General features: G+C 36.8%; 1 protein-coding gene across 21 annotated transcripts in view; it reads right to left on the reverse strand.

Moving 5' to 3' along the window:
• CHD2 (chromodomain helicase DNA binding protein 2) overlaps nt 1-13,846 on the reverse strand; it is a 135,568-nt gene that overhangs the window by 61,675 nt on the left and 60,047 nt on the right. For all 21 annotated transcript variants that reach the window (XM_082387827.1, XM_082387829.1, XM_082387828.1 and 18 more), the window contains 3 exons: nt 12,048-12,137; nt 10,987-11,177; nt 1,931-2,119 (listed from right to left, as the gene is read on the reverse strand). In XM_082387827.1, coding sequence (XP_082243953.1) covers nt 1,931-2,119; nt 10,987-11,177; nt 12,048-12,137 — 470 coding nt within the window. The remainder of the gene's footprint in view (nt 1-1,930; nt 2,120-10,986; nt 11,178-12,047; nt 12,138-13,846) is intronic.

A 13,846-nucleotide genomic window follows, 5' to 3' on the forward strand; every position in this document is an offset into this window, starting at 1 on the left:
ATTTCTGAAAATAAAATTCTTGTTTTTATTCGGTTGTATTAATTAAGAACAAGCAGGGAGTAAATTGATACAGCCACTACGGAGAACAGTATGGAGCTTCCTTAAAAAACTAAAAATAGAACTACCATACGACCCAGCAATCCCACTACTGGGCATATACCCTGAGAAAACCATAATTCAAAAAGAGTCATGTACCACAATGTTCATTGCAGCTCTACTTACAATAGCCAGGACATGGAAGCAACCTAAGTGCCCATCGACAGAGGAATGGATAAAGAAGATGTGGCACATATACACAATCGAATATTACTCAGCCATAAGAAGAAACGAAATTGAGTTATTTGTAGCGAGGTGGATGGACCTAGAGACTGTCATACAAAGTGAAGTTAAGTCAGAAAGAGAAAAACAAATATCGTATGCTAACACATATATATGGAATCTAAAAAGAAAGGGGGCGGGGGTGATTCTGAAGAACCTAGGGGCAGGACAGGACTAAAGACGCAGACATAGAGAATGGACTTGACGACACGGGAAGGGGAAAGGGTAAGTTGGGACGAAGTGAGAGAGTGGCATGGACATATATACACTACCAAATGTAAAACAGATAGCTAGTGGGAAGCAGCCGCATAACACAGGGAGATCAGCTCAGTGCTTTGTGTCCACCTAGAGGGCTGGGATAGGGAGGGTGGAAAGCAGACACAAGAGGGAGGGGATATGGGGATATATGTATACATACAGCTGACTCACTTTGTTATACAGCAGCAACTAACACAACATTGTAAAGCAATTATACTCCAGTAATGATGTTAAAAAAAAAAAAACAAGCAAGGAATATCATTAGAAAGATTACCAGACCTCTAACTTTAAAAGACTGTAATTTTCATGGCAATACAATTATTTCCAGTCATTCCAGATCCAACTTTAAATCACCAAAACTGAAAGCCCATGACAAGTACCTTATATACCACCCTCTGTCCCAAACCCACCATTTTACCTTTAACATATTATAACCTAGACCAAGTCCATAACCTGCCCATGCCACCTGGAGTGCTAGAAGAAAAGAGTCTTCACCGTTGGTACGGAGGTGAGTGCTTTTCCTTCTGAACTTCCACACTCCCCTGCATATGCCTCAGTTATAAACAACACTTTGTATTATTTGTCTCTAGTCTGTCTTCTCTACTAAACAAGAGGCTTCTGGCAGGAATGCATTCCATTCACCTTCATATTTCCAGTATCTAGCAGAATGCCTGGCATGTTGCAGAACTTGAAGCAAATGACTGAATGAATGGCAGAGAAGAAATATATGAATGAATAAAACATGCCTGTTTATTAGTAGGGGGATAAGCACTAAGAACATATATTTCAGACCACTTAGATAATGAAAAGTACTGTGCAAATTCTCACCTAAAAAAGAAAGAACAGTAAATCTTCCTCTTTCTGACCATAAATAAATTGCTACTTAAATCTGTCTTGAGGCTTCACTGGAAAAGGCAGTTTATTTGTCAGTTATATATCTCATGGCTTCCTGGTACTGATCTTTTTTTTTTTAATTAATTAATTAATTTATTATTATTTATTTTTGGCTGCACTGGGTCTTTGTTGCTGTGCGCAGGCTTTCTCTAGTTGCGGCGAGCGGGGGCTACTCATCGTTGCAGTGCGCGGGCTTCTCGTTGCGGTGGCTTCTCTTGCTGCGGAGCACAGGCTCTAGGCGTGCGGGCTTCAGTAGTTGTGGCACGCGGGCTCTAGAGCACAGGCTCAGTAGTTGTGGCGCACGGGCTTAGCTGCTCCGTGGCATGTGCCATCTTCCCAGACCAGGGCTTGAACCCATGGTCCCCTGCATTGGCAGGCAGATTTTTAACCACTGCGCCACCAGGGAAGCCCCCGGTACTGATCTTAATCCCATTCAGGCTTAACCCAGCCAATAACTTACTTGTAATACTGTTTCTGAAGGGCTGACATCTCCACCCTGAGAATCTGTTCCACTTTGGCAGGAAGGGATTTCTCCACATCTTTTTTCACTCTCCGGAGAAGGAAAGGCTCTAGCACCTTATGAAGACTCTGATAGCCATTCTCTCTCCCTTTCCCATGGTCTTCCTCAAAATCTTCCCAGAACTCAAATCTAGAGATGACACAGTATAGTGTTACTTAATTACAAAGAAGGAAAAAAGCATTTTTCCAACTAAAATTTCTTTTTTAAGGAACCAAATAGGAAAAAAAAATCTGTTAAAAAAAAAAATGAGTCTTCCCTATAACGAAAAATAAATTTTATCAGTCACTAGCTCTTGAATACAAGAGAGGGGAAAACAAAAAGGCAAGGGAAAACCAACTGAATCAATTCCATCAGTCTACACTGGGTAACAGCAGGTTTCCAATTCTGAGACTGGATCTAGAGTTCACAAAATATTTCAGTATATCATGCAATTAGTATGTAAGTAACATAATAAGTTACTGTGATAAAATGTTAGGCAGAAAAATTAATCATAAGGTGTCTTTTAATAAGCTGCAATTTACTGGGAAAACAAAATTCAGAGGTCAAAGAATAATTAGTGGTGATATTACAGCTATCACTAGTCAGAGGTAAAAGTTATACAGTTTCCATCAGTAATCTTCACTGCTCATAGATTAAAAAGTTAATGGATTATAATGACAGTAAACAAGTGACAGCCTCCAGACAAGAAGAGCAATATACGTGATACAAACTTAATGCTAATAGAACTTGAGGACACAAAATTTATTAATGAATTTTAAAATGTTATCACCCGTAATAATTTTGCCTGAACTCTACAGATAAAAGTTTCTCCTGTTTAAGTCTTAACCATCTTTGGTTCACTAAGGGATTTGTGGCAGAAATCCAGTATGGGACATTATGATCAAATTTCTTTCAAAAATAAAAACTGAAAGAAATTTATTTCATGAGGCTTAGGAAAATATGCTCTAACTTGCTACTAGAAAGCCAACAAAGCACTTGGAAGAAGTTGCTTGGTTTTGTGTGCAGACTGAAGCTCAGTGGGTGAGGCGCTGCCCCATGGTCTGCTTTCTGACACCAGGAGGTCCAGCTCTGCTGAGGCCAGTGAAGTCCCAGAATAATAAACTCAGTGACTCGACATGACCAAGAGCTATGTAATACGCTCTCTGATAAGATAGAAAGTCAAAGACAGCAAATGCCAGCACTGTCACCGGGCACAAGGATGTCAACAGAGTCTGCTGCCATTGTCATTTCTGAACTCATGAACGGCCAAACATTTCATCAGGCACTAGGAGCATCAGTATCAGCCCTAGTGACAGCTGGTAATGCCTGAAACAACCGTGTTCGGAGAAGCAGACAAAACGATCTTTCGGGGCAGAGATCTAAAAACATAATTAATGCTTCTAGCTCAACAAAACTAGAGTAAACTGTATTTTGCCACACTGCTATGAAGATACTCTAAGAACATAAAATAAAATGAGGAGTTAAAACTGATAAGAGGATTAAAAGGAACAATGTAAACTAAGCTATCTCAATACCATCTCACACACAAAATGTATGAGGCAACTGGAAATGAGGGACCATCACTATATATCAGGCCATTTTCTGAAGAACTGGGAGATTCAAGAGAATGTTTTAATTTATGTAACACATATTATAATTAATTAAAACTTTACTAGTCTAAAAACTTAAATAATAAACTTTTTTTTACAAGACTTACTTCCCCTACGTTTTAGGGAACAAATATTTTCACCCACCTAGTGTGTACTCTTACTACGTTAAAGGAGTTAATATGAGATACTATTTCTTTATATACACATTGAATTGTTTATGAACTACCTGTGGCTGCTTTCTGTCTATACAGCAGATGAGTAGCTGTGACAGAGACCATAATGCCTACAAGTTGAAAATGTTTACTACCAGGTCCTTTAAGAAAAAGTTTGTTGTTCCCTGCAATAGACAACCATCAATTTATAACACGACATATATAAAAGGTATATGGTCATCGTGGTGAACTTACAATGATATAATGATATCACACCACAGCCTAGAGAGTCATTATTTTAGTTATTTCCCTGTTAATCAACTTCTGTATTTAACATGTCTCTCACCAAAGTAGAAACAATTTTGATTATTTAAATTTTCCAGACCTTGGGATTTTAAAAAAACAGAAGCTCACTCTACTGAGGAATAACAAAGAAGAAAATTAAATCAAAGCAGTGAGAATGGTACACTAGAAGTCATGAGATAAACAGGTGAAAGGAAAAGTGCAAAAAAATTCACAGACTGGCCTAGACAGCAGAAGCAAAAGTAAAAAAAGATTTCAACACTAAGAGGTAAGATCTCTGAAAATACTCTATCAAACTGAGTTATTTTGTAGGGTGGGCATGAAGTACATGTTTGCACATGATTATCTTTATAAGCTGAACTCTTTGATGTAGTCATAGCTCTATCTTTAATACCAAGCTCGATGCTTTGCAAAATACTACATACAAAACAAAGTGGCTCACTGATATATACCTATAATAAGGGTAGTAATAACATACAGTAAGGGTAGGCTCCTGGCCAGAGCCGCCATGCAGGAAAGGTGCTCGGACTGACTCTGCACAAAGGAAACAGCATTTTAGTTGGTTAAAAAGATGACTAACTTTTGGATGTTGAGAACAATGGCCTATCACAGTTGAATAGGGGAGAGTCCAGAAGTTACCTGAGCAAACCTAATTCTCTTCTGTACAATAACAATTCTTCAGTGGATCATTTCCTTAAAAAGAACAAATGGTTGTATAGAGCCATAATGAACCTCAGGAACTACCGCTAAGGGTGGGGAAAATACTTCACAGGATTTGTCATCCACACAGTAAGCTCAGGCAGAAATAAAGGAAAATCTCCACTCCTTAACTAATGGGTTTCCTTCTTATACACGCATCTTTGTGAAAAATAATGTTTTTTTAAAAATGCTTGAAAATAGTAATGTTTTAAAAACAAAAGTTTGCAAAGAGAAAAGGCTCTCTTACACACACACACAGTGCATCTCTTAACTCCAATCCATTCTTCAATAAGTAATCCAACTGGCCATATGGAAAACTTTGGCAGACACTATCTGAATAATCATCTCTAATGGAAAAAGTAATTCAAAGTTCCTCTCTTTCCAAAACGTAGCCCATGCTGGGTGGAATGCCACAGGTGCTTAACAGCAACAAAAAATGAATTATGGCCATTTAGGAGCCAAAATCCCTACCATCCACTTCAGTAGCCAAGTACAGAAGGGCAAATCTTAGCTAATCATTCACTGGAGGAAACTAGGCATCACATTTCTTTTTCTAAATATCAAGCACATATGTTCCCACAGTGCCTCAAGATTCCTACTATGTAGAATGCTTTTACTTCATCTCAATGGTGCTATGAAGGATGTACTATTTCTCTTAGAATTTGAAGTTTAAAGGACATTGGCCTCGGTCACAGAAGACCAGAAACTGAACTCAGTCCACCCACTTATTAACCATGTGATATGAGACACATTTTCATCAACTCTCGAAGACAGCATATTCTTATTACAATCTGAGGCTAAACATATATAGTGTATCAAAAATTAGATATAAGAAAACAATATAAAAACTATAAAGTAATATACATGAAAATTCTCTTATCCATTTCAGAAAACAAAGATTAATAACTAATAATTGATACCCCCACTGTCTCTAAACTTTTATACATTTTCTGTTTTACAGCACATACAACCTTTGAAAAGCACACTTTATAAAAACATGGGCTTCTGCTAATACATGATGGACAGGGTATTCATTACAGAATGGACAGAATGTTTAAAAAGAGAAGGGGGCAACTGCCTCCCTCCTCAGAAAGGTGACTACTATTGACTTACAGAGCTGTATGGAAGGAACAGAGGATCCAGGTGAGCAGCAAATAGGACAGGCAAAAGATTAGCACTGAGACGGGGTGGGGAGGGTGGAGGATGACAAAATGAGCAATGTGGGGAGACCTGAGGAACCCACTCACGTAGTGCTTCTCAACTGGTGGTAATTTTGCCCCTCTGGGGCACACTTGGCAATGCTGGGAGACATTTTTGGTTGTCACAACTGAGTCATTCCTGGCATGTAGTGGGTAGTGGACAAGGATGCTGTTAAACATCATATAACGCAAAGGAGAGCGCCCACTGTAAAAAAGAAGTATCCAGCCCAAAATGTCAATAGTGCTAAGGTTGAGAAACCCTGTTCTAAGAGAAGGCATAGGAAGGAGGGGTGCAGAGGGGCCTCCTCTCTCAGAAGCATACTATAGTGAGGATACCTGCAAAAAACGAAACAGTCTAGGCCTGTTCTACTAACAGCTATAGTGAGCGTATGTATAATCAGAGTGGTCAAGTTTCTTTATCCATCTTCTGAAGAGTCTTAAACTATTCTTCAAAAATAAAGGTGAAGGGACTTCTCTAGTGGTACAGTGGTTAAGAATCCGCCTTCCAAGGCAGGGGACATGGGTTCGATCCCCGGTCCAGAAGATCCCACGTGCCTCAGAGCAACTAAGCCCATGCGCCACAACTACTGAGCCTTCAAGCCACAACTACTGAAGCCCGGACGCCCTAGAGCCCATGCTCCGCAACAAGAGAAGCCACTACAATGAGAATCCCACGCACCACAACAAAGAGTAGCCCCCACTCGCCCCAACTAGAGAAAGCCTGCGTGCAGCAACGAAGACCCAACGCAGCCAAAAAAAAAAAAAAAAAAAAAGGTGAAAAAAGAACAGCCATAGACAAATGAAGACAGAATTTGTGGTCAGTAGGCCTGCCTTACAAGAAATACTAAAGGGAGCCCTTAAGGCTAAAAGTAAGTGACACCAGATGGCAACTTGAATCCACAGAAAGAAATGAAGATCACTGGAAATGATAACATAAAATGGGTAAATATAAACGATTGTATAAATATACTTTTCCCTTTTCTTAACTTCCTTAAAACACAAGCCTGAATAAAGCAATAATTATATCACTGTATTCTTAGGTTTACAACACAAGGAAGGAGGTGAAGATGGAACTATGATGCAGAAAAGTTGCTATATTTTACCAAAATTAAATCAGTATTAATTTTAAGAAGATTGTGATAAGATGTATATACTAAAAACCTTAGAGCAACCACTACAAAATAAAACTTAAAAAAATCAATTAACAGAAGAATCTAAATGGCAAACTAAAAACTACTTGTTGAAACAAAAGAAGGTGGTAAAAAAGAAACAAACAAAAAAGAAATATGACATACAGAGGGAAAAAGCAAAATAGCAGACATAAATCCAACCATATCAATAATTACATTCAATGTGAATGAACTAAATACTCCAACCAAAAGGCAGAGATTGTCTAACTAGAGAAAAAAGGAAGATCCAACTGTATGCTATCTACGAGACACATTTTAGACCCAAATAAACAGGTTCAAAGTAAAACAATGGAAAATAGTATTCCATGCAAACAGATACCAGAAGAGAGCTGAGGAGCTATAAGAAAATCAAAATAGACCTAAGGAACAAGAAATATTACTAAAGATAAAGAGGGACATTTTATAATGATAAAAAAGTCAATAAATCAGGAATATGTAACAAATACAAATGTGCACATACCTAACAACAGAACCCCCAAACTGACAGAACTGAAAGAAGTAGGTCGTTCGACAACTGTAGTTAAATATTAAAATACTTCACTCTCAATTACTGATAGAACAACTAGACATGAAGTCAGCAAAGATACAGAAGGAAGACTATTAACCAAGTTGACTTAATGGACACTTACAGAATTCTACCCAACAAAAGCAGAATAAACGTTATTCTTTTCAAGTACACAGGGAATATATTCTCCAAGACAGAAAATATACTAGACCATATAACAAGTAACAATTCATTTAAAGCATGTTCTCTACGATAAAAGTAAACTACAAATCATTTGGGAAATAATTAAATATTTGGAAATTAAATAACACTTCTCAAAAAAAAAAACCGCCATGCATGAAAGAAAAAATCAAAAGAGATAGTCAAAAATAGGTGAAACTGAATGAAAACAAAAACACAAGATATCAACATTTATGGGATGCAGCTAAAGCAGGACATAGGGGGGAACCTATACCTTTAAGTACCTATATTGCGAAAAGGAAGAAAGAGACTTAAATCAATAATCTAAGCTTCCATCTTAAGAAAACAGAAAACAAGAAAATTAAATGAAAAACTAAGGAAGGCAATAATAAAAATGAGAGTAGAAATAAATGAAATTCTAAAATAGAGAAAAAAAACAAAATAACATCCAAAGCTGGTGTCTTTGAAAACATCCCCAAGATTGTTAAAAGCTTTACCTAAAAAGACCAAGAGACGAGACACAAAATTGCCATAATCAAAAAATTATTTAGATCAGTATTGATCCTTCAAAAATTAAAAGGATTATGAGGAAATACTACAGCTTTATGCCAACAAATTAGACAACTTATATGAAATAAACAAATTGTCAGAAAGACACAAATTAACAAAACTAAGTCAAGATGCAATAGAAAACTTGAATAGACCTATAACTAGAAACAGAAATAGTCATTAAAAATTTTCCCACAAACAGAAGTTAAAGCTCACAAGGCAACACTGGTGAATCCTATCAAATATTTTAAAAAGAAGTAACATAATAAATCTTAAACATTCTGACCAACTCTGATTTATCCCAGGAATAAAAGGTTGGCTTAATCTAAAAAGGAACTAATGTTATATACCATATTGGTAGAATAAAGAACAAAAACCACATGGTCACCTCAACGGGTAAAGAAGAACAGCACATGACAAAATCCAACACTCAATCCATCACTCACCAGGAATTACAAGAAAACTTCCTCAACCTTATAAAGTGTACCTAACAAAAATTCTGTAACACCCTACTCCCACCAATTCTACTCAACGTGGAGGTTCTAGCCAGTACAATAAGGCAAAAGATAAAAGGCATCCAGTTGCATTGGAGAAATGAAGTATTACAGCCTTTACTTAGAGAAGATCTGAGTCTAATATAAAGCACTTTAATACAGACTACTTAAAAAAAAAAATTAAAAACCTCTTCAACTCATAAGGCAAACAATCCAATTGAAAAATGGGTAGAAGATTTGAACAGGTATTTCACCAAAGATATACAAATGGCTAATGAACACAGGAAAAGATGTGCAACGTTATTAGTCATTATACAAATGCAAGTCAGAACACAATGAGATACCACTACACACCCACCAGAGGAGCTAGAATCCAAAAGATTGACAATACACCAAGTATTGGTGATGATACAGAGAAACTAGAAAATTCAAACATTTCTGCTGAGAATATAAAATGGTACAGTCTCTTTGGAAAACAGTAGCCGGTAGTTTAAGTTAAATATACACTTTCTGAACAACCTGGCAATTTCACTCCTATAGATCTAGTCATACGTCCACACAAAGACAAAATAACCCAAAACTGGAGCAATCCGAACATCCATCAACTGGTGACTGGATGTGCATACAGTGGAATATCACTCCATAATAAGAGAATAACTCCTAATAAACTCAATAACATGGGCGAATCTCAAAATTATTATGCTAAATAAAAGCAGCCAAAGACAAAAGACTACCTATTAGGATTCAATTTAGATGAAATTTCTAGAAAAGGTAAATCTCTAGAGATGAAAGCTGATTAGTGATTACCTATGGCTAGAAGTTGAGGCAGAGATTAACTACAGACAGACGAGAGGGAACTTTTTTCAGTGAGGAAAATATTCTAAAAGTAGATAATGGTGATGGTTGCACAATTCTATAAATTTACTAAAAAAATATTAATTTGTATATTTACAGTGGTACATTTTATGGTATGTAAATTATATCCCAATAGGCTGTTTAAAAAAAAGGGTAACACATGGGGAAAGGGACCATTTCTCTTTTGTTCCTTAGGCCATCCAAAATGCCTTGTTCAGTTTATGGCATACAGTAGGCACTCAAGTCTTTTCTAAATTAAAAAAAAAAAACAAAACTGTGGAGCATTTACCTGTCAATTTGACAACTCTCAATTTAACTGTTTACTGCATGCCAGGTACCATTCTAGGCAATGTGGACCATGGATTAATAAAGTAAATAAGATCTCTGCTACTTATGAATGCATAATTTAATGACATGGTATGAATGAGGAAATAAATGAAAAAGAGAGAGGTGCCATATAGAAAATAAAACGGGGTATGGATGATAAGCTTGTCTGATAAGGAACTTGAGGTTCAGTGGTCTGAGGAGACATCTAAAAGGAGGCGGTCATATAAGCTGACGCAAAGATGTTAATAAGTGACTGGCCATAGGAAGACAGGGAGGAGAAAAAACATTCCAGACAAAAAGAATAGCAATGCTTGGCATGTTAAAGGAACAGAAAGATGGCCAGAATGGCTGGAGCACAATTAGTAATGGAGAAAGTGGTATGAGATGGGTCAGACTAAGTAGGGTATTCCAAATCAGGGTAAAGAATTTAGATTTCATTTTAAGTATCATCGAACACCAATGGATAATTTTAAGTTTTATGAAATGTGCATACCATCTTTCCCACAAAAATCTTTTCAGTAAAGACATTCCGCAATTCTTTACTAAGTTAGATTTTAATAAGACCTAAATCCAGTGCTACTGTTATCAGAAGTTTAGATTTAAGATATTTTTTAATACTTGTCAGATTGTGTACCTTGTATACTTTTTTCCAATTATATTGGTCACCTTATAACAACAGGGAGAAGGTCTGATGTTTCCTATTTATCAATTATTTCCCCCAAAGCATTAAATGATTCAAATATTTGGTAGACAATATGCTTTCTTTCTTAACAGACTGACTTCTGAGCTTTCTATCATTTGTTATGAAACATCTTACTACTTTTGTTGCTGCTTCAATGCTTTGCTTTCCCCAAACCATGCCACCTGTTTTCCCTAAGGTTTACTAAAAAAGTTAAAGAGCATTGGCATTTCAGACATTCTAGCATCTTTTGAAACACATAGGAAGGAGCTTACTTCTCCGGCATAATAAAGTGCAGCAAGGACCAGAGCTCTTTGAGGGAATTCTGAAGAGGGGTCCCCGTAATCAGGAGCCTATGGTTGGACTTGAAATCAATCAGAGTTTTATACAATAAAGAGTCATCATTCTTCAACCGATGGGCTTCGTCCACTCCCAGAAAGGCCCAGTTAATACTGCCCAGCACAGTCTAAAGTAAAAACAAAACAGAACGAGCCACCAGGTCAGAAGGGAACCCAAAAGTACTTTCAAGTGTTAATTATCTCTGTACAAATACCATCACAAAGGTATACATAGAAACATTTATTCTTCACTGACTGAAAAGTATATCAGGACTCTTCTGTTTATTCTGTTACTTGACAGATTGGTGTCTACTCAAAAGAGCAAGTCATCCTCTAAAAGCTATAGGGGGGTCCTTTAGGCCAGGTTTTGCTGCATGCCTCAAAGTGAAAACACAAAAACTGGTATGCTGGGCAAAAACAACACAAAAACAAAAAATACATGATTTTGCAGTCTCTCCTTAATCAAGATTCTTCTCTGCCTATTCTCCACCCCAACCCTGAAGCACAGAAACACCAAGAGCCACCAAATTGAACTTGTTTATGCTTATTATCACCAGTGGGATCACCTGGCACATACATTTCTTAGTAACTGTGGGAAGGAGATAATTTAAAGAGCTTCATTTTTCTGTCCTCCTCACAGAGACCCTTACACAACATCTGTTCTGGAGAAATGCTTAACAATAAGATGGGGAAACCTGAGAGGGCACTCAAGACCAGCTTCCAATGACTGACTAGAATCTCCAGTAAGTTACTGGCCTCAATACCCTTTCATCTATTTAATTCAATTGGCTTAGGTGACCCAAGGTCCCCTTCAACTGTAAGGTTCTGTTTATTTTTTAATAACCTTAATATTCTTCATGGATTTTTTTGTTTGTTTGTTCATTTGTTTGCTTTTTTAAATAAAAAAAGAAAAGGAACATGGCAAGGGGGAGGCAAAGACCCCATCATTTGGACAAGTCACACTCCAAAATTTAGCCTTTTGGTTACCAATTACACACCTTATCTTTTAAGAGGATCTCATATGTTGTTATAAGTGCATTGAACTTCAGCCTTTTGGTCTGACAGTGAATCCATTCATATTCTCGTATCTGTAAGAGAAAACGATCATTAAGATACAATTTCTACCTTTACCTTTCTATATCACCAGCAAGTCTTATGACAGATGCAATAAATATACCAAATAAAAAATAAATCTGATTAGAATTTAATGAATACCTTATACATTCTAAACTGACCTAAGCAACCAAAGTACAGAGCAATATGAGTTAGAATTAAAAGATCTATCGTGGAGCAGCAAAAACTTTATTGCCAGAATTCAAATAAATTGTCATCTCCCTCTGCCCCCCTCCACTCCCCATATATTTGACCACAAAAATGCATTTCATCAGCAATTAAACCCTGGTAACTTGAACTTATCTAGGGATCTCCCAGAATGAGAACTTTCTTAAGGAAATACAATTTGATCATTCTTTGGGTAGGGCATACTTTTACTAGTAAATAAAACAAATTCCAACCTCTGGCTTGGTCAGAAATTTCATTAATCATACAGCAGAAAGATGTGGCCCCCAAGAAAAAAGAAAGGGAGGCTTACAGGATGAAAATACAATCTAATATGAATGAAAATAACGTCAGTGCAAAGGAAAACAAAAACTAACACATTTGTACTGGAGTATAATATAATGTATTTAACTGGACACCCAGCAAGCACAATGGTCCATGACAGAGTTCCTACAGTTTGGTTGTCAAGTTAAGAACCGGAGGACAAGTCAAGGAGAGCTGCAGGGCGTCACCATGAAGTGGGAAGAAGAACAAAGAAAAGGAGTACTGGAAAGAAAAGAAAATGTCCCTGATTCCACAGTTTTTTAGGGTTCACTTTCTGTCTTCACCTTTCAATGCAGTAGTGCTTGAAGCAATTCTGCAGAATCTAGAACTTCTTTTTCTTTTTTAATGGTTAACGAATGGATTAACAAACTTAAGAACTACTACAGACTTAGAAACTCAAAATTAGAGCGATGAAGTCTGCCAGAGTTTAGGTTAGAAAATTTTAATGAAAATATTTAATAAAAATGAATTTGCATTAGCATGGTAATATATGGTTGTAACATGTCTCTCAAAGGTTGAGGATTCCTGATGGCTTGCTCTTATTATATATAAGCAATCCCCTAGAAACAGTTTATTCCAACATACAAACAGTGGTGAAAAAGCAAAGGTCTGGGACCAGACATGTCTTTGTCCCAATCCCAGCTCTGCCACATTCCAGCTGGCCTGGGGACAAGTATGAAACTCTCTGAGTCAATTTCTTCAACAGAAGATTGGAAAGAATATCATCTACTTTGAAGACTATCATAAGGATTATAGGTAATATGCATAAAGCACCCAGCACAGGGCCTAGCACATAGTAAGTACCTTAAAAAAAGTTGTTATCAAGAAAAGATTTGCCAAACAAAGACAAACTTAAGCCCATGTGTTCTAAGTTCCTGATGCTCAAGTTAACTTTGATATCAGACAGATAATTCTCATTTCTGCAGCTCTGAAATGGCTCACTGTCCTTTTATTCCTTTCTTGTAAGTTATGCCACCTCACTATTTTAAAAGGTTAGGAAACAAACTCTAAGAACTCAATTATTTTCAGTAATATCTCTCTGCTCAAATAGCAAAAATAATATTAACATTCCACAAGGCATTAACTCTATCTTATAATCCTTTATAAATAAAGTGGTCTTGAAAGCACAGGGGAAAGAAAGAAGAAATACTGCAATCCAACTAAGAGAGATTCCCATTCAAGTACTGCTGTTGCT

Source organism: Balaenoptera borealis, assembly GCF_965194805.1.
Source record: "Balaenoptera borealis genome assembly, chromosome: 3".
NCBI lineage: Eukaryota > Metazoa > Chordata > Mammalia > Artiodactyla > Balaenopteridae > Balaenoptera > Balaenoptera borealis.